The sequence below is a fragment of the Globicephala melas genome, chromosome 3 (assembly GCF_963455315.2).
Source record: "Globicephala melas chromosome 3, mGloMel1.2, whole genome shotgun sequence".
NCBI lineage: Eukaryota > Metazoa > Chordata > Mammalia > Artiodactyla > Delphinidae > Globicephala > Globicephala melas.
The window spans coordinates 144,741,268-144,762,999 of NC_083316.1; the positions used below are offsets into that span (position 1 = coordinate 144,741,268).

A 21,732-nucleotide genomic window follows, 5' to 3' on the forward strand; every position below is an offset into this window, starting at 1 on the left:
TTTCTCATGAGTGTCATTAGAGAGTTGAATGTCTAAGATCCTGTCCATCTCTGATAGTCGGTGAGTCTGTATTGCTAGAACAGCATAGAAAAAGAGGCAGCAATTTCAACCTTAACACTGCTTGAAAAGCACTTAGTTATTCTGGGGTTTTGAGGGCAGTGGTGTCAGTTTAACATGAAAGATATGGAAGGACTCCTTGTGTTCAGATGTATCCTGGGCGGTACATTGTCCACACAGGCCATTGTGAATCCATGGCGTGTCATTGAGAGGTTTGTCCGAACTGGCTCTGTGCTTCTTGGCGGGAGGGACCTGAGACTCCACCAGTCTTCTGAGCCTTTGGAGAGGGGCCAGCAGTTAGGACAGCAGAGCCCCACTTGCTCTACTGGGTTTTTCTCTCCATGTAAATATTTCTGTGGGTCTGAAAAATTGCTTTTCATCAGGTTTGCCCCTGCCGATGTCCCTGATTGGCCAGAACCTAAGTGTGCAGTGAGGTGCTTTGGTTTGGTTTATGGGGGTTCTGGGCTCCCCTCCGGTTACAGCTGCAGGCTTAAAACAATTACAGTACCGGTAGCAAGAGGTTCACTGCAGTGCTCTGCTGTTTGCTTGAGGGCTGTGTTGAGAAAGCAGGTCCCGGTTACCTCTCAGGAACATTTGTGCTGTTTCAGAGGCCTACAGCGAGTTGTGAATCTCCATAGTTGGTGGGGCCAGTCTGCAAACAGCAAAATGGTTTGTACTGTGGTTCAACAGGAAAAAGATAAAATCATTCTCTGAGAGTGAGATGTGTTGTTCCCTCTTCCTTGTTCACCAGGAAATCTGGGCCATACACATCGAGAGACAGACCCTGGGGTTTGTGGAGTGGAGCAGGAGAGATGGTGTTCTTACTCCTGTCCCATGGGAGGGGGCAAATCTGGCCCTTCCTTGTGGCCAGGCTTCTTGCACCATTTTACTTCCCATGCCTAACTCTGGTCAGCTACCCCCTTCTCCCTCTCTTGCCAACCTAGGGGAGAACGCTGGGGAGCCCTCCACCGTTTCTTTCTTGGGAAATGGGGACATCCTCAGAGTGCATGTTACAGGGCTGCAGTGCTCCACGTGCTTCTTTCCATGCCTGAGGGTCAGGAATGAGGGTCCCAGAGAGAGGAGGAGTATTGCCTTGGAGCAAATTCAGTTCATTCAGCAACCACTCTTGGGGCTCCAGTTCTAAGCTGTATTCTGGTTTTGCTCTGCCCGCTCTTGCCTAGGGGAGTTCATCCACCCTAGGGCTCAGTGCCATCTTGATGCTTACAACCGCCAACCTTAATCTTTTTTTTTTTCTTTTTTTTTAAATTTATTTATTTATTTATGGCTGTGTTGGCTCTTCATTTCTGTGCGAGGCTTTCTCCAGTTGCGGCAAGTGGAGGCCTCTCCTCATCGCGGTGCGCGGGCCTCTCACTATCGCGGCCTCTCTTGTTGCGGAGCACAGGCTCCAGACACGCAGGCTCAGTAATTATGGCTCACGGGGCTAGTTGCTCCACGGTATGTGGGATCTTCCCAGACCAGGGCTCGAACCCGTGTCCCCTGCATTGGCAGGCAGATTCTCAACCACTGCGCCACCAGGGAAGCCCCGCCAGCCTTAATCTTTAGTCCATGTCTTTGCTTTCACCTCAATCCCCGTATCTTTGTCTCTCTGACATCTCAAATTCCATACAGGATAGATGGGACCACCTCTTTAACGAAGAGACATAATGTTTCAAACAGTTTTTCCAATTCAACAAATGTTTATGATCCTCTGCTATAAACAAAGCATTGACTAGCCATTTAGAAAATACAAAGTTGGCAAGAATATGGTGATGTCCTCAAGGAGCATGCCTTCATTTGCAAAATGAGGCACTCCTTGTTAAAATGCAGGATGAATTTTCTACAGTAGAGGCATAAGCCAAGTGCCAGGGGATTTCAGAGGAGAGAGCTAGATGATGTTCAAGTCTTTCTTATTGTTTATTACCTCTAAAAATTTATTTTAAAAAACCATAAGAAACACAAGAGACCTTCAGAATTGTGAATATTCAACCTTTCTTAATTTATTAAACTAGATTTTGGTAATCTCTGATTTTTTTTTTTATGATTCGACTTTGACCCCAGATGTATAAAAAAGACTTCCTGGATGATCTCCTCACTCACACTTGTTGAGATCTGGAGAGACACTGTGAAATTTCATAATCTCTAAGTTGTATCCATCAGTGACTTTGGAAAAGTCACATCCCTTCTTTGGTTCTTGGTTTCTTTATCTGTAAAATGGGAATAATAATTGGATTGATGTGAATATTAAATTAAATAATGCTTAGTGCAGTTCCTGGATGGTAGATAATGTTCTCTAAATGGTACCTTAAACTTAATGTAAGTATAATTATTATTTTCATAAATTATTATTTATAATTATTATATTCATTTTCACTATTATCTTCTCAGAGTTGGAGCCAAAGTACAGCATTAAAAATAAAATGTTGCTTAAATTGATTTTTCCAGAATATAAAGACAGGAGAAAAACTGAGAAAGGGGATAAACATATGTACTGCCATAATTATGATAATAGTTAAACTTTGTATAATTTCTTATGGAAACCTTATAAAGTAGGTTACAGTCATTCTTTTACAGATGGAGAAAAACTTGCTTAACTACACCAGATCTTGCTAGTGAGCAAGCTTACAGTTACTTAGCTGGTTTTTGACTGCTGATCTGTTTCTTCCCCTCTCAGCCTGCCATTAGTAAAGCCGGTATTTTGAATCAGCGCCCTTTTTTACTCACTTGGCAGACACTACCACTTGACCTAGGCAAATGATTACATGATGGTTGGTAAGGCCAATTTAAAGGCAGTGCTTTGCCCACTGGCTTCTAAAGCTGAGGGGTGCACGGGTATATATCCTGGAGAGTCAGCTTCTGCTGTGCTTGCACTGCAGTCGATTGTATCAATTTTTGTTTCAACGCAACAGCTTCAAAAGGCTCTTTTGCCCCAAAGTAGCTGATCTTTTCAAATCTTTGCTATTTCTTTCTGGTAAGCGTTTCAGATAATAGGATAAATGCAGTTAACAACCACATATTTTAGATGATGAAGAAATATTCTAGAACACGTTTAAAGGTTTCACAAAACACAGACACATAGAGTTGAGCGGCTCCTTGGAGAGATTGCCTAATCCACAACCTCCTCATTTTACAGTTGAGGAAACTGGTCCAAAGAGTGGACATGACCTGCTCAAGATCACACCATGGGTTAGTTGCAGAGATGGGAAGCCAGAGATCCTGATTTTGGTTTCTTTCTTTTTACTTGTGTTTCTCAAAGTGTGATATGTACCACCACATGCAAAATTCTTTTCCTTGGCATGAAGGATAATTTTAGCTATGCACAGTTAAAGTACTATATCACAGAAGCAGATCATTCGTTCTCTCTCAAGTCCTTTTCAATCTTTCTCATTATGTCAAGGATTGTATACCTCTGCTATTTTGTCTATAATCTTTCTCTGCTAATCTCCTTTGATAGCGCAAAAGGAACAGACCTCGGCTTTAAGTGCCTCTTAGAATTTAATGTAAGTGTTTTGTTTTCCTGGTATTGATTGTTACCTTACCTTCCATCTATGGGAAGCGACAATGGTTTTCCATTTGAAATAGCAAAATTTTCTTTTAAAATGAATGTAAGCAGATTAGAATGAATCTCCTTTATGAAAAAAATTAAGTAAACCATAGTGTAGGCTGTAAATTTTGAGGAGTACAGGGTAGGTTTCACGTTGTCAAAATGTGAAATGGTTAACTAAAGCTTGGAAAATATTTGATTCTGCCCTTTAGAATGCCCTAAGCCTTTTGAGGATAGATGTGGCTGAATCCCAGTTTCCTTCTTATTCATGTCATGTCTTTTTTATGTAGCAGCCAGAAAAACAATTATTAAATCAAAATGGAGAACATAAAAACTACCCATATACCAGAGATATATTGAAGGTCTCATTATTGGTAACTTTCCTACAATCCAAGAAGTTTGGTCAGTAGTCAATTTTGTTTCAGTATGTATGTATTTTTGTGTGTATTTTAAATTATAAACTGCATGCTATTGCATTTGTTGAGAACAGAAACTGGTTTTATTTTTCAGGGACTTACTTAGGCTCTATTTTAAAATTCTATTTTAGACCTCATTCTTACCTTGTTTTCCCCATCTAAAAAGTTCTCTAATTTCTGATTACCTTGCTGTTCAGTGAGAGGGTGTGAATGAAAGAAAAAGTGGCAAAATGCAATTTATCAAAGATTTTCCCACTGTTATCACATTTTAAAGGTTAGAATGTATGGGATGAATGGAATAAGAATATTAAAGTTATTCATCAGATGGGGGCATAGGTAACTTTCTTTTACCTATAAATAGGTATATGCCTATATGAATTGAATACATGGAGAAAAAGATGTACTAGATTACACTATTTGGGTGATTTTCCTATTGTCTTTAACAGCTAATCTTCCAATATTGCCTAATTTTTTTCCCTGTTCCCTGAAGCAAAAGTTCCTGCTTCTATAATTTAGTTACCCAGAGATGCTGGGGTTCTGAAGACCAATCACTGCTAGGCTGGCATGAGCTAGCCTTCATAAATATCACACAGAACTCATTCATGTCCCCTCATACTGTGGGCCTCTCCTTCTAAGAACTGGCCATTATGTGCTTTTTGTGGAATGCTCCTTCGGCAGAGAATTTATTCTCATTGAGAGGAATCTGAATAAAAAAGAAAAAAGGAAGGCGGAGTCAACTTCTGGTGACTTATGGGCAGTTAGAGTCAAATGTTTGAGAAACGGGCTTCTGAATCAGCAGAGATTTTACAAAGTGCCTGGTAGAGCTGCATACAGGTAGGTAGGGTACTGAGATGCCAAGAAAGAATGCTGCTTCTGTTAGGGCTAATAAAAAGACTGCATTGTACGGCTTCCCTGGTGGCGCAGTGGTTGAGAATACGCCTGCTATTGCAGGGGACGCGGGTTTGAGCCCTGGTCCAGGAGGATCCCATATGCCACGGAGCAGCTGAATCCGTGTGCCACAACTACTGAGCCTGTGCTCTAGAGCCCACGAGCCACAACTACTGAGGCCTGTGCACCTGGAGCCTGTGCTCCGCAACAAGAGAAGCCGCTGCCATGAGGGGCCCGTGCACCTCAACAAGGAATAGCCCCCGCTCACCGCAACTAGAGAAAGCCCGCGCGCAGCAACGAAGACCCAACACAGCCAAAAATAAAGTAAAAAAAAAAAGACTGCATTGCTAAATTCAGGGCTAGGAAGGTTAATGACGGCACATTCTTTTCTAGTATCAAAGATTAACATGATAACTTGCATATTAAAGTTAGTCCAGACACACTGCTAATGGAGGAGACATACAAAATTAATTTCTACAGCACCTCATAAATTATGATCACTCACTCGTCCCTGCCTGATGCTTTGTCTTGGCAAGAGCTGCATGCAGACTTAGAATGGGTGCCCGTCAGTTCCTAGTGGGACATCTTATGCTCCAGAGGAATTTGGAGAGCTCGGGTGTATTCCCTTCAAGTCCTTAATCACTGCCAGTCTTCTGCTGGGTGTCCCCCTGCTGGCATGTGTGCACTTCATCACCAGCCAGGTTGTGATTTGGCAGGCATTTTTGTTTTAATAGTTAATAAGGCAATGGAACTGAGCTGAGATGAGAAGAGTGTGGAAGGTGGGGTAAAGAATGGGAGAGAGGAAGGAAGAGCTGCTCTCTCTTCATGCAGGAGATTCTCCATGTAGAGTTGGGGACAGCATCTTTGGGTAACTGCTCCTTGAGCCCTATAGAGGACCAACGCTCGGCCAACGCAGGAACCCAAGCCCAGTCTTTGAGAGCTCAGGCTCTGGAGTCTGAATGCCTGAGAGTGAGACCTGGTGCAGGATCTCAGGCAATTTGCTTAACTTCCTCAAGCCTCACTGTGCACACCTGTCAAACAGGGAAAATAATAATATCTACCTGATAGCAATGTATATTTTAAATTTTGGTATAACTTACATACAGTGAAATGTACAAATCTGAAGTGTACAGCTCAGTGAATTTTTTTTACATTTGTAGACACCCGTGTAACCACCACCCATGTCAAGATATAGCATATTTCCATTACCCAGAAAGTTACATATGGATATTTAAAAAAATATGATAGTAATAGCTTCCATTTTCATGGCGCTTACCATGGGCCAGGTTTGCTGCTCTAAGTGCTTCACATATTCTTATTTCATTCTCACAGTCTTGTGAAGGGAGGTGCTCTTATTATCTCCACTTTACAGACAAAGACACAGAGATTTAGAGAGATTAAGTGACTTGTCCAGGGTCACACAGACAGTAACTGAGATTCCTGCTCTTAGCATCCATCCTGTACTCCGCCTTATCGAGGGGCCTGGTACTTATTGTGTCAGAAGAATGAGAATGGAGCCTCCTTAATGTCTGACAGTTCTTTCCATTCCTCCTCCTCACAGTCCAGTTTATCCCTTTGCCTTATCTTGGGCCAGTAGGCTGTGCATGATGCTCTAGCAGGAGAGCCCTTGAGGGAAAGGACCAGGTTTTAGCTACATTTCCATCCCAGTTTCAACAGCCAGGTGCATTGTAGATACTCTAGAAATAGTCGTTGGCTGTTGTGCCCTGCAAACCCTGCTTTCCAGTTCCTATTCAATTAGCCTTACTTGGTAAAGTGACAGTATTGACAAACATACTGGTTAGATCACCTGGGCAGTTTGGACTGCTTACCCCTCTTTGGACTCTGCCTAAACCTTGTCTTTGTGATGAGCTAAAAGTTTCAAGCGAAAACCTCTCATGTTACCAAGCCCCTCTAAGCTCCCTTGTCCCAACTTCCTGTGTTCATATATCCCCAGTCAGTCCCTGTTCAGACCCCAGCTGCTTTTCCTTCTCCTCTTCCTTGCTTCTGTATCTTCTTTCCCCTCCTTTTCCTTTCTTTTCATTTCATTGTGGTCTTCATGATCATCACCAGATAAACTTTAATAAACTGCTCTCTGCTAAATGCACTGTGATTGCTTATTATAAATTCTTTATGGAAGGAGGTCATGTACCATGTATCTTTCATATAGTTGAATTCATGCTTGCACATTTATATGAAATCATTCTCAGACCTTTGTCCCTTTGACATCTTCATCTGAATGTCTTACAGGTACTCAAACTCAACACTTCCAAAATTGTATTCATTCTGTTCATGAAAACTTTCTCTTCTTCCATTATTTTTCTGCTGGTCATTTGGAGTTAGCCTTCAAATCTTCCTGTGCCTTATTTTTCACTTTCAATAAATCACTAAGGCCTTTGACTGTTTCCCACATATGCCTTGAGTCTGGTCACTTCTCTCAGTCTTTACCACTTATGTCCTGGTCCTATACACCCCAGTGCTTGGCATTTGCTAGGCACTCCATAAACATTTGTCCAGATGAAAAATAAATGAAGATGCCATGTAAGGACAAGTACACGTCATGAGTCGTCCTCCATTTATTGTTTTCATGTTTTATGTGAGCACATAACGCAGTCAAATGAATGAAAACCATTAGCTTTTCTCAGGTTCTTCTTAGAGCTAAAATTCCACAACTTGATGTCAAAAGCAGCTAATCACTACTGAACTTAATCTAGAACATTAACATTAAAACTCAAAATACAAAAAATCTCTTAAAGAATTTAGTGCCAGAAAAAGCTGTGTTTCTCTTGAGGAATTGGTTCTCTTCTACTTCAGTGATCCATACACTCTAGAACTTGGATGATCTCCTTCATTGTCCGGACAGTTTATCACACAAGTGAGGAGCTACATTTTGTGGGTAATTGAAGCCCTTATGTTACCTTTTACTTTGGCGTGTCATCTCCTTTTTGCATCTTTTTGCACTAAGGTAGCATAGGAAGGAATACATATAACTAAAAATAAATATATCAACAAGTCATGCCTAAAATAAAATATTAATGTCATTTTCATAGGAGTGCAATCTGAGATTCATTGGCAGGGACTGAACATAGTGGAAACACAATGTGTTTCATCGTATGTTTTTATACTGTTCCCGTCAGTTGACTGGTTCTTTTCTTTATTACACTTGGACTGCCCCAAGGGTAAGGACCATATGTTGTCCTCCCTCTGTACAGAAAGCTCATTACATATTGTTGACCGACATGTATTCTCTTTACTTTCTCCCTTCTCACACTTTCCCGATTTCCTCTTCATTGGCTTCAGAATCGAAACAGGCTCTCTTTGATCCTCTCATTTAAATTTTGGGCCTAAGTGGGTGATTCATTTCTCAAGTCACTCTTTCGCTTTGGGCCTTCCAGGGGAGGGCTCGTGTGGGTTCTGTCGCATGAATGGAGAAATGAAGCAGGCAAAACCCCCTGCCCCCTGAAGGCTGTCTCTCTTCTCTGCCTTCTTAGCTGAGTGCTTCTAGAAAAGAAAAACAGGCCAGAAGGAGAATTTTTTCCCATTTTCATTTTTATTTGGGCAGGATCAGGGGGAGGGGGGGCATAGCAATGGTTTTTCCTTCCTCTTTGGAGTTTGCTTCCAATTCTTCAGCTTGTTTGAAAGCTGTTACACTTGTCTGTTCTCCCTTTGTAATAAACAACACTAGATTTTAAATGTGTGAGGCTGTGAGAGGGACCCCAGTTTCCTGTCCTCTGGAGCTGTTATGGGGAAGGTGAGGGAAGGAGAGAATCAGATGATGATTGGAAACAATTACACAGCCCTTCCATTTTGCTAATGCTTGAATCCAGGAGAATTTTCTCATTTAATTCTCTGAAATGAAGGGCCCCTCTGTTGGCCTTAAAGTGCAAACGAGAGGCTTTTAGTGTGTGCTTGTCTCAGAAATGGAATGCCGGCTGTCATATTGATCCAAAACATTGCTGTTGGTTTTTGTTCTTTTTGGTATGTGTAAGTTTTGTGATGCCAGCGATACAGGGTTGTTCGTGTGCAGCTTGAGGATTGCCAGTAAGTGGCATTATTATTCTAAGTTGCAAGCAGAAATGTACAAGGAAGTTCAGAGAACGCTTGCCTGAGCCTTCTTTCAGTCTCTCCACATACAAAAGGGAGCATGAAAATCTGAGGCGTATACCCCAATCATTTCAGTTTATTCCCTCCTCTCGGAACTCAGTTCTCTGGAGTTTGGTATTTCAGACAAAGGACGCTTCGTTTGAATGATGCAGGTAACAGCTTCTAGTCCATTTTATTCCAGTACGCCTGGACCAAGGTGTTTTGTCAAGTGTACGTGTCAACTGCTGGAGTTTCGATGTGCTCTGCTTTGGACTCAAAAACTTCTTAGGTGTAGCATCAGATCCCTATGCCTCATTACACTTAATACAGGCACATCCAATTTTATTGCACTTCACAGATACCACATTTTTCTTTTTCTTTTTTACAAATTGGAGGTTTATGGCAACCTTGTGTTGTCAGATGATGGTAAGCATTTATTTTATTTTATTTTTTTACCAGTAAAGCATCTAAAAACGAAGGTATGTATTTTTTTAGACATAATACTACTGCACACTTAATAGACTACAATATAGTGTAAACATAACTTTTATATGCACTGGGAAACCAAAACAATTTATGTGACTGGTTTTATTGTGGTATTTCACTTTATTGTGGTGGTCTGAAGCCGAATCTGCAATATCTCTGAGGTACGCCTATAACTACAACTGAATTTGTATGTTTTATTTGGATCCTCTTATGGGCATTTTAATCCCCATTTTTGGAGGAAGAGAGGTAAAGTGACGTATTTGACATCACGCATCCTGGCAGTAGTAAGTCGGGGATTCAGACCTAGGTCTCTGGACCCTCAATCCAGAGTTCTGCCCACTTCTCCATAACTGCCTTTGGGATCAGATGAAGCCAAAGATGGAAAGATGTTACAAGAACAGCTGCTCAGGGGAAGTGGTGAAGATGAAGAAACACACGTGCAGTTCTCCTCCTGAACACCCTTCTTCCAGCCCCTAGCTGCTGCCATCTGATTTCTTCAAGGACAGCACAGGATAATGAATAGTGAAATAACCCAACACCAGATAGGTTTCTGATTCTGAGAGTTGCCCTCGGTGTAGGCAGACAGGGCTGTCTCTCTCTGAAATCAGCAAAGACTCGTTCACTCATCTAACACTTCCTAGGATCCTACCGTGTGACAGACATTGTGCTATGAGCTGCAGGAGACATGACCTGATGGAGATTAGGTATCTCACCCCACGCTCTCACTGTCTTCTGGGAAACAGGGAGTGAGAGGTTTGAAGGTCATGATTGCTATCTGCTAGCCAACTGCAGTGAGACGGGTAAGCTCAGGTTATTTAACCAATTGGAGTTGAATAAATGGTTGGTTGAATTTTAAAAAGTGAAGTGAGTGACTAAACTGATGACTAAATCACCGAGTTGATGAATGTTCATTATTATTTAAATCTATGATTCTAGGACTGCGATTTGTTGTTTGTTTTATTCCCCTGGTACTGTAACCTTCACTAAAACATACAAAACAACCAACAATTAAACAAACCAACCAGCCAGGGTCTTGGAATTCCTACTTAAGGCTAGCTTAAGGGAGCTAACAAATTCAAAGGGTGGCTGCCTTCAGTTTGCAGAATCTCAAAGTTGGGAATAATTGTTTGTACTCATGAGCCTGTGAGTGAAGTTGGAACAGTGCTGGCATTGGAGTCTACCGTGAAATCTTGCCTCTGTTGGAGTCACACTAGCTAACTGACCCTACCCTGAGCAAGCTGCTTAGAGTTCCTGTTTTCTCATCTGTAAAATGGGGACAATGCCATATACAGAACAGATTTTGGTAAGGGTTAAGTAGTTTCCCAATATGGTGCCCAGAACCCAGCAGGAGTTCAACATATGTTACCTAGCTCTCATACTTGGTATTCCACTCAGCCACTCCCTTTCATTCTCAATGGATTTCTAGACAAATGGTTTCTACCCTTTATTAAAATTTGACTCCTACTGCTGAGAAAACCCTGTTTGAGTATGTGACCACAGATTAGCTCAGAAAGACTGGTTAAGTAAAGATTGAAATTCATGGAGCCAGGGAATCATGTGAATCTCCAGAGGAGACAGGGGCTGGGGTGAAGGGATTAAAGGATCTGTGTAGCATAGTACAAAAGAAAGGCAGTGGGGTCAAGGATGATATGCTCTGGAAGGGTGTGGGTGGTACTTACTGTTATAATAGGTATCCTAAGTGCTTATAAATGGATTTGAATTTCAGATGTCACTGAATTGGAACAAAATGGGGGCAAAGGATGTAAGACCTAGCTCCTGCCAGTCAAAAAGCTACCTTGACTCATTTCTCCTCTTGCATGAATTTGAAATGGAGCACATTGCTTTGATGAGAATCCTCCTTTAAAGACTGCCCGGATTATCCAGTGTAGAGGCCAGCTGGTTCAGCCCCAAGCTTTTCATTGGCTTCTCCTTCCATTAGCCAGGGTTAGGAGATGGATGAGACAATCTTCTAAGGCTGAGCTACACTCCTCTGGTGTGGCATCGTGAATGTAATCATTCTAAGCATTAGGGAACAAATCAAATTTTGGGTCACTACTCAGTTGGCCATATCTGCACCTTTATATTCCTAAAAGCACTTTCGATGGAGCTAGACTGTGGTTTAATGAGTGTGCTGGCTAGGGAGGAGGTTGGTCACAGTGGCGGTGTAAGTGATCCTGGAAAGTGCAGAGGGGTAACCGAAAGTGGAAGCACCTGTCAGGACACACTGATTATGTGTCATATATAATATAATATCGGACACACTGACTATGCCCTAAGAGCTTGCAGAGGTGTGATAATGGGCCATCTCGGCAGCCACTTCACACTATCAGAGAAATGTTGATGGGAGTCTTTTCATTACTTGCTAGTTGAGGCAGTGAAATGGGCTTCATGACTAGATCCTAACTTGATAAACCCTAAAATGAGTCTCTCCAGCATTCAAAATGCATATGCTTACACATCTCTATAGTACATTTAAACCCATCAGCAAGTTCGATTCTGCCTCTGAACTGTAACCCAAGTCTGTCCATTTTCCTTTGTCTCTCCTGCTACAAACTAATCAAGTTTTTATCTCCTTTCCCCTTCACTGTTATAGTAAGGAGGCAGGGTAGTTTAGTAGATGTGAAAATGGGCTCTGAGATCACATTTTCTATGTTTAAATCCCAGCTCTGCCACTTACTAGCTGTGTAATCTTAGGCGAGTTACTGAATCTCTCTGAGTTTTAGTTTCCTCATCCATAAAATAGGTACAATGATAGACTTCTTCAAAGAGAGACTGCCTGGTAGAGAGTAAGGGCTCAATAACCATTAGACTTCTTTTTCCTCTCTATGAAAAGCCTCCTCAGTCTTCTCCTACCTTCCTCTCTAGGCCCACCCCCTACCCTCTATTAAAAATACAAAAACAAAACATCTTTATTTCCACCCAGTAATCAAACTCCTTACCATGGGCCACAGGGCCTGATGAGACCTGGCCCCGGCCAAACTCTCATATTATGCTTCCCATTTCCTATAATCTGGCCACACTTATTTCCACATGATTCCTCCAACATGTTGAGCAAATTTCTACCCCAGGGCCTTCACATGCTGTTTCCTCTGCTTGGAATGGCCTTCCCTGAGATCTTTCTAGGCTGTTCCCTTCTCACCCTCAGGTCTCAGCTCCAGTTCTCCGTCTCAGAAGGCTTCTTAACTGCCCCACATGGAACAGTCTTCCCTGCACCTCCAGACTCTCTTTCCCAGGTTACCCAGTTAATTGTCTTGCTGGGAGCTATTGGCATTTGTTGTAACAGCATCAACTTTCAGGGCTCTTCCCATGTCTCCTGTAATCGTGATCATTTTTGTGTACAAGAGCTCCAGGAGGACTCTCTCTCCCAATAGCCAGCTCCTGCCTTCTCTGGCTGCCCTCAGGCAGCAGGGCCTGCTTTGCCTGAACACTGAGAGCACCTGAAGTGCCCGGGACCACCCATCCCCAAGGTCTAAATACTCCAGCTGCTTCACCCCTGTGGCCCACCCTGTCCCCAGAGCTCCCCTTCTGTGAGACTTGAAGGCTACCTGGTCTCCTTCCCTTCATGGTCCCACTTCCCTACTCCCCTTCCAGTGTTTTCTGGAACACCTCCTTATTTAATACACCTTCACCCAAACCTCATCTCAGAGTTTGCTTCTCGAAGATCCAACCTAAGACAATTATTATCTTCTTAAATTGTTTCTGATATCCCACTAGAACAGGATATCCATGAGAATAGTACCTGTTACAATAATTATGTCTATATATGTTTAAGGATATAAATATAAGCATATAGACTATCAGAGCTTACAAATTATATTTATAACCAGTGTGACATTTTTGGACATAACCACACTCCCATCACTGTGTAAATTCCAACAATTATACATCAGTCTACTCTTCCTGCCATCACTATGCTTCTGAATGGCGAACACTAACTTGTTATAGGGGTTCGCTTGTAGGTTTAGTGCAATATCATGGTTTATGTTAAATATAAAGGATATATGGCAAAAGCAATAGCTCGGTTTGGACTTTAAGTGGGTATCTAGTATAAAGTTCTGAACGTATGTTTCTTCTTTAGGATTTACTGCCTAATTATATTTTCACCCCTGTAAGATACCTGAAGAGAAAGTTTGCAGTTGCTGAGTTCTGAAATCTCTAAATAGGCTATGTTTGTTGAGCTGGGGAGACATATTCTGGCCCTCAGGGTTCGTAAAGTGGAGATGTATGTCATGGCTGAGGCAGGCTGGAGGGGGAGTGAGGAGTGATTCTGACATTGTACTTAGGCGTGTTTCTGGGAAGGTAAGGAGAGTGAGTCACGAGGAGCTGCTGAAGAATGCGCGGGGGCACAACAGTGGTAGGGTTGTAAAAGGCTTGTAACCTGATCTGGAGTATGAGGTTTGTGGGTAGTTACTGATTTCCCAGTGGGTGGAATTACTTTCCTTCATGAGGCGCTGGCTGGAGGAAGGCGGTTGTGAGAACAAACTGCTATCAGATTAGAGCTGTGTGTGGCGGTCCTCCTTCGTGGCTAGCTGATGGAACCAAGTGGCCTCTGGCATCTGCAGATGCACCCCCTACCAAACAGAAGGAAAGCGGCCGAGCAGAGCAGCGCTGGCCCTGCTCAGCTTTGCCTGGGGAGAATGTTGGGTTTCAGTTAGGGGTCTTCCCTGCTTGCCAAAAGGCTGGGGGTGGGCAGTGTGGGAGAGCAGGGCAAACCTTGGCCATCACAAGTTCCTCACTCTTCTCCAGGAGGGTTGCGCGGAGCTGAATTCGCCTTTCAGTCAATAGAAACTTGACCAAAGCAGAACGACTTTCACTTTAAAGCCTGTGAAAAATCGAACAAGATTGAGGAGTCCATTAACCCATGCTGGTGATAACGTAAGGGGCTGGCTGTGAGTGGAGTGAAATTCCAAGCGAAGGCTGCCACAGGCAGGCTTAGAAATGGGGTAACCACACTGAGGACATGACTGAGGCCCTGACACACACACCTTGTGGGTTTAACCTTTCTCCCCACAGTAAGAGAGGGATTCCCAAACGTTCTCAAGTGTCTCTGTTCTGCTGGTGGAGCCAGGATGTACCTGGGATGGAAGATCAGCAGACATTTCCCTAGTGGGGCCATAAGGTGCCAGTCTCGTCTTCATATGTTTCATGAGTGATTCTTTTGGCTCTACCTCCCTTCACCTCAGCTCCAGGGAGGAGAGGCAATGCCTTCTTTCTATGGGCATTGCTTTGTATCCAGAGTCCTCTGCAGACCCTCCCTCAGTTCTGGGATGAGGTGCATGCAGATTACTGTAGGACTGGTACTGAACTGGTGCCTCTCAAAAAACCACGGGGGATGTTGGTGTACACCAGCTACTGGAGACGGTTTGGATTTAGAATGTGGAGCAGTTACACCTTTTGTCCTCAGCTTTGGACCTCAGCTTCATTTCTGGGATGTTAATGAGAACCTTACTGTTCGTCCTGTTACCTAGACGATAGCCACGTAATGTGGGAAATGGAATGAATAGATGAAATTCTAGTCTGGATACTACAGGAGCACAGAACAGGGTCACCCAAGTCAGAATTGGGGTGTCAGGAACATTGTCCTAGGGGATTTGGCAACTAAGGTAAGACCTAGGAGGCAGGGAGGAGTTAGTCAGGTGAAGATGGGTGGGATAAGTACATTCTGGGCAAAGAAAATAGCATGCAAAAACTCAGAAGCAGGAGAGGAGAGGCTATGGTGGAGTGATGCAGGAGGTGGAGGGTGGAGAGGTAAGGAAGGGCCTGCCCACTAACGGCCTTCAGCTATGCCAGAGCCGCGGTCAAACTCACCCCTGGGAGACTACTGAAGCCCTTCAAGGAGGGAAGTCCCGTGGTCAGGTTTGGGTTTGGGGAAATTTCCTGCTGCTGAGATTGGAAGTGGGAGATCAGTTTGGGAAACTTGGAACAGAGGATGCAGGAAGTTGGCTTGGGGGTGAGATGGGTTTGACTTCCTGATGGAGAAGATGTTGGGGATAGAGAGAGGGAGAAATCAAGTCTGCTTGGCTGACTGTGTGCCCGAGGGTGTCTTTGCTCAGAGTGAGCAAAGAAGGAGCAGGTTTGTGGGGAAGACAGCAAGTCCAGGTGTAGTTCTTAGGAGTGTTCTCCTCTGGGGCTGCAGTTATGGCTGAGATCACAGATATATCTGTGGCCTGATGCACCTCAAGATGGTTTTCCAACGTGGACAAAGGATACATTTTGATCTTTCCATGGAGCTGATACTGGGGAGAAGGAGGTGACGAAAAGGACCATCTTATTTGAAGTATACCTGAGTCGTGAAATTATTGCAAAAGCATATCACACTTCAAGAGAGCTGTGAATCCAGGCAGTGGCATCTTCTGCCATAGGATAAAAGTTTCTCTGAAAAGGAAGACTCCAGAGCCCAGAAACACTGCATTTTCCTCTCTGCAGGTCGCTTTGACAAAAGAAAACTCCTTTCTATGGAAACACAGAGTTGAGTAGCTCTGCGGGTTCCTAAGTTCCTGGTCTGAATTACAGTTTGGACTTGTCATCGCTTGTTGGCCGATCTCCAGGCTTTGTGGGGCTAAGTTACCCAGGCTCTGTTTGCAGGTCTCTCACGCTCATTGCCTCTACCTATAAAGATTGATTTAAGGCTCTGCAATATTTATCTTTTAACCGTTTCTGTTTGTTTGCTTGACATTCAAGCCACAGTTTAGAAATGCTGCTTCCTGAAGCTTTACAGACTAATGTAATTTCACAGCTCCAATTACAAATGAGAAAAATTATTTCATTTCAAAACAGAGGAGCCAGACGTTTCTGAGAAATCATGGTTAACGAGAAGACAGAGTACTTTCTGCAAAACAGGCTATGTTATTAATGGCTTCCTCAGCTCAAATCCCTCTGACTCTCAGCACGAAGAGCCCTCGTCCTGTGGGGATGCTGGTTTTGATCACCTGTAAAGTCGGTGACTTTCAGATTGATAAACCACGGCTTCTGCTGCGGCCTGGTCTGTAGCTCCCGCGACCTCAGTGGTCTGTAAACAATGCAGACATGTCCACTGTCTTTCCACCTAGCAAATACATCCTTCCTCCTGCCACTTCCTTTGGACCTCTGTTTTATGGATCACAGAGTTTTGGATGGGGATTTAATAAATCATTCCGTTTAACCCTTCATCTGATACTTTGAATACCTCTTCATTATCCCTGCCCAGAGACAGCTACCTACTGCTTAAATATTTCTAGGGATGGAGAACTCACTATTAGACTTTTCCATGAGAATCTACTAATTTAGCTCAATTTTAAGTAGAATGTAAAGTCCGGTGACTTCTCAAGGAGATCTTCATTAATATCTAAAATCTTCCAATGGGCCTTTTCCCTTGCACCCACGTCTTTGTAATAAGATCTAACTGAAGTATCTCAACTAGAACACCAACAGAATGAGCTTTTTAGGAAAAACCTGGCCTTTACTATTCTATAGCTCTGTTATATGGCCACTGACAGGTTGCCACTCCCAAGAGGTAGAGGCACCAGGGTTTTTCTTGTCTACTTAAGTCTGCCTCTTATCTCTGTTGGCTCTGCTGCTGTGATGGGCAAGCAGCCCCTGGTTACATTCCCTCCCATCCCAGAATAGTGACTGGCACTTAGGGAGCCTTCAATATGTAGTAGACTGACTGACTAAATGAATGAATGAGTTAATTAACTGCCTCAGTAGATGAACCCTTTGTCTACCTTTACAAACCTCCTCTCTGCAGGTCCTGGTGATCCCATTTACAGATGGAGAGGTTTTAAGTGATTTTTAATCTTGGATCACAAAAGCCTATTGCTCTAGGCTTTAAAACATTGTCTTACTATGCTTTAAACTCAAGACCAACTTTCTTTAAGGTCTTATCAAATCTTTAGCTTCAACAGAGAACAAGAATGTTGTATCAGAGGCTAGGAGTCTAGCGGGGTAGAACCCAGCACTTTTATTCTCATTTGCCATCACCTGGACTACTGCAGTGGCATATACACTGGTCTCTGTCTGCTCTTTGGTCTTTTCTTCCTGCAGCTGCCCTACATGCTACAATGACATGAATCACCTTAAAAAAACATCTTTTGAAGACTCCCTTTGCCCAGAGAACTATGGAAGAACAAGATTTTTGTTGTGTTTTAAATTTCCTTTATTAGAATCTTTTTAATTTTACTAGCAAAAATTAACTTTTCAGAGAGGAAGACTTTATAATTCTTACCTAACTTAAGTGAAGGCACAGTTCTTATCTTCTGATGGGGTTTAATTATGACAACATCAGTGAAGGGAGTTAAGTTTCATGAAGTTGGTGAGGTCATTCATCTCCCAAAGACAAAGAGTTTACAACTTCAAATGAACTCACCTAGTTTTTCCTACAACAAGCATTTTTACACATACAGTTTCCTCTAACAAACAAAAAGTTTCAAAGTTACAAGTTAACATCTTTTAGAAGATAACTTTTAAAACAAACTTCTGCATGAAATTTGCAGGAAATTTCTTTACCCCTTTTAATAAACAGACCTGGACAAAATTTCAACGGACTAAGTATAGATTTAACTTAAATGTTATGGTAATTGGTATGTAAATATTATCCAGTCTTTTTTCTTCTCTCTCTAAACAAAGGGTAATGGCTAACTCAGCACCTTGTATTCTCAGAAGTCCTTAGGCCAACCATTTCTTGAGTCCAAACAAAGTACCATTAATCCGTGGCCCATGATTCCATCTATAACATTAAGCAAAGCTGAATCAAAATTTTTGTTGCCTGTAATTTTCTGTTTCCATAGAACTATAATCTTACACCACCCATTGCATTTAAGAATTTTCCTTTTCAATGTTATCTCCTGTTATTCTACTTCCAAGAGACTATTCTACTTACCCAGGTCCATGTACTCTATTTTTATTTTTATTAAAATTTTATTTTATTTTATTATTGAAGTGTAGTTGATTTACAATGTTGTGTTCATTTCTGCTGTACAGCAGAGTGACTCAGTTATACACATATATACATTCTATTTTTAATATATTCTTTTCTCTTATGGTATATCACAAGATATTGAATATAGTTTCCTGGGCTGTACAGTAGGACCTTGTTGTTTATCCATCCTATATATAATTGTTTACCTCTGCTAATCCCAAACTCCCACCCCATCCCTCCCCCACCCTCCTCCCCCTTGGCAACAACAAGTCTGTTCTCCATGTCTGTGAGTCTGTTTCTGTTTCATAGTTAGGTTCATCTGTGCCATATTTTAGATTCCACATATAAGTGATATCATGTGGTATTTGTCTTTCTCTTTCTGACTTACTTCACTTAGTATGATAATCTCTAGTTGCATCTATGTTGCTGCAAATGGCATTATTTTATTCTTTTTTTATGGCTGAGTAATATTCCACCATTGTATACGTTGCTACATCTTGGTCCATGAACTCTAAATCACTCTCTGTTCTCTAAATCCCCACTCTCCTGATGGCAATATTATTTACTCATCAGTGACCATCTCAAATGATACCTCTTCCATTCACTCCATCAAGATTTACTGAGTAGCTACCATGATCCAGGTACTGTGTTGGGCATCTGAGATTTAGTCTGGCTGTCATGAAGCTTACACTTTGGTTGGATGAATGGACATTAATTATACTAATTAGAATTTAATTACAAACTGACATTAGTGCTCTGAGACAAGGGACGCAATTCTATCAGAGCCTATAAAGTCTTCTATGAACCTTCCAACCATAGATCATTTCTCTCTTCTGAAGCCCTCATGGTATTTTATGACTCTACAAGTCTGAATTCTTTGGTTGTGAGTGACATACACCTAGTCTGATAAATTTAACCGAAAATAAATGTATTTGGATGATAGGGAGCAGTTTAAGAATCAGAGGAAAAGCTGGGGAACCAGTCTTCAGAGAGGGGAGATTCAGAATAGCCCTGAGAGAGGAAGCAGCGAGCCTCCCCAGGGCACTTCTGTGCAGACAGATGAGCTCCAGGAAAGATACTACCCTTTGTCTAGTGATGATGAGCACAGGCTCTGCAGTCAGACTGGATCCACCACTTACTAGCTCTGTACACTTGGGCATGTCCCTTTGTTTCCTCATCAGCAAAACGGGAGAAATAACAGTATCTACCTCCTAGACTCATTGGGAAGATTGAAGTAGTTCATGCAAGAAACTTCAAACAGTGCCTGGCACATTGTAAGCGCTCAATATGTTAGCAATGTCAGCAGTAACTGTTATTAAAGTTCCCTTAAGGTGCAGATCAAGAGGTTATCCTAATTAGGGTCAGGTACCCAACCCTGGTCCAGAGGAGGGCAGGGAGCCTTATGACAGTATCCCTAGGTTTATATCCCATAGCAGGGTGGCTCACCAGGGTGAAACCAGGGTGCTGTGCCAGAGCAGGTATAGATGCTAGGCTGACAGAACAAGAGCTGATGTCTGATTCTTCCCACCGGTATCTTATTCTGTCTTCTGCCATTGCCCTTTGTTCTGTTGCTGATCACCTCTGTCGTATTTTAAATATCTACCGGGTGAGAACCATATATTATCTCTGTACTTCCAGAAATACAGTGCCTTCCACATCAAAGATGTTCAGCACCTACTTGTTGTATTGAATTAAAATAAAATTGGCATATATGATTCACATGTCAGCTCTAGAAGCATCTAGGTAGGGATGGCTTGAAATTTGGGGGGATGTTTTTGATCTCTCAAGGTTTGCCATTTTTAATAGAAATATAGAAAGAATGCTGTGTAGGATTTCAGAAACTTCCGGGTATTTCCTGAGACAGCAAAGCCAAGAGAGTTACCCATCTTTGCAAAGGTATTAATTTATTTAAAATGAAAGTCATGGTGTATAAGGGTGCAAGTGAAAAGTTGTTCATTTTTGTACTGTTTATGCCAGTGAAAAATGTCCATCAATAGGGGTATGACTAAATGAACAAATATGTCCATAATAGAGAATACTATAAAACAGCTATAAATAATTAACGTTGATCCTTCTATGTAATAACATAGAAGGTGCTCCAAAAAATATCGGTGAATGAAAACAATCAAGGTACAGAACAATATGTGCAGTATAGTCCCCTTTTATAAAAAGGCAACAGGGCTTCCCTGGTGGCGCAGTGGTTGAGAGTCCGCCTGCCGATGCAGGGGACACGGGTTCATGCCCCGGTCCGGGAAGATTCCACATGCCACAGAGCACCTAGGCCCGTGAGCTATGGCCACTGAGCCTGCACGTCTGGAGCCTGTGCTCCGCAACAGGAGAGGCCACAAAAAAAAAAAAAAAAAAGAAAGAAAGAAAAGACAACAAAACCAAAATGACACTAAATGTTCTTGTACTGATAACGTACATATGTAAAACATATAAGAAGATCTTGAAAGATGATCATCACAGTGCGATATGTTTTACTTAAATGAAAAGCCAAATCAAAATGATACTACATATTTTATACTGGTATACAAACACACATACATACATTTTTATATGCACATACACATACATCTATATAGAATAGAATAACTGGTTGGTTGCCTCTAGGGAGTAGGGGTTGTGGGAGGGGCCAGAACTGTGAATAATGTTCTAAGGAAATCTTACCCTAATTTTTAAAAAAACTTATTTATTTTTGGCTGCACTGGGTCTTTGTTGCTGCGCGTGGGCTTTCTCTAGTTGTGGCAAGTGGGGGCTACTCTTGGTTGTGGTTCGCGGGCTTCTCTTGTTGCGGAGCACGGGCTCTAGGTGTGCGGGCCTCAGCAGTTGTGGCACATGGGCTCAGTAGTTGTGGCTCACGGGCTCTAGAGCACGGGCTCAGTTGTTGTGGCGCACAGGCTTAGTTGCTCTGCGGCATGTGGGATCTTCCCGGCCCAGGGCTTGAACCCGTGTCCCCTGCATTGGCAGGTGGACTCTTAACCACTGCGCCACCAGGGAAGTCCCTTAACCTAATTTCTAATATTTGCATTTTTTACAAGAAGAAGATATTCATGAATTATTTATTTAATGAAATGTTATCTAAAAAATAAAGAAAAGAAGCTAAAAAACGAGGAAGCTCAGATGCCTCTGAACTGCCTTCATTCCAGAATGCCGGGACATTTTGCTTCCTGTCATCACCAAGGAACTGAAGGAGCTGCTGGAGCAGAAGGATGAGATGCAGCACCAGGTCCAGGAGAAGAAGTACTGTGTCGAGTTACTCAACAGCATTTTGGAGGTCCTCAGCTGTCAGGATGCGGTGAGTCATCGTGATGTTGTAGACGTCCTGGACTCAGACTAGGGCTGAGTTAAGTTCTAAAATATTGATG

The 21,732-nt window shown here is 42.5% G+C and overlaps 1 protein-coding gene across 1 annotated transcript in view; it reads left to right on the forward strand.

Moving 5' to 3' along the window:
* DOCK2 (dedicator of cytokinesis 2) overlaps positions 1–21,732 on the forward strand; it is a 407,888-nt gene that overhangs the window by 131,709 nt on the left and 254,447 nt on the right. The window contains exon 26 of the mRNA XM_030829968.3: positions 21,514–21,662. Coding sequence (XP_030685828.1) covers positions 21,514–21,662 — 149 coding nt within the window. The remainder of the gene's footprint in view (positions 1–21,513; positions 21,663–21,732) is intronic.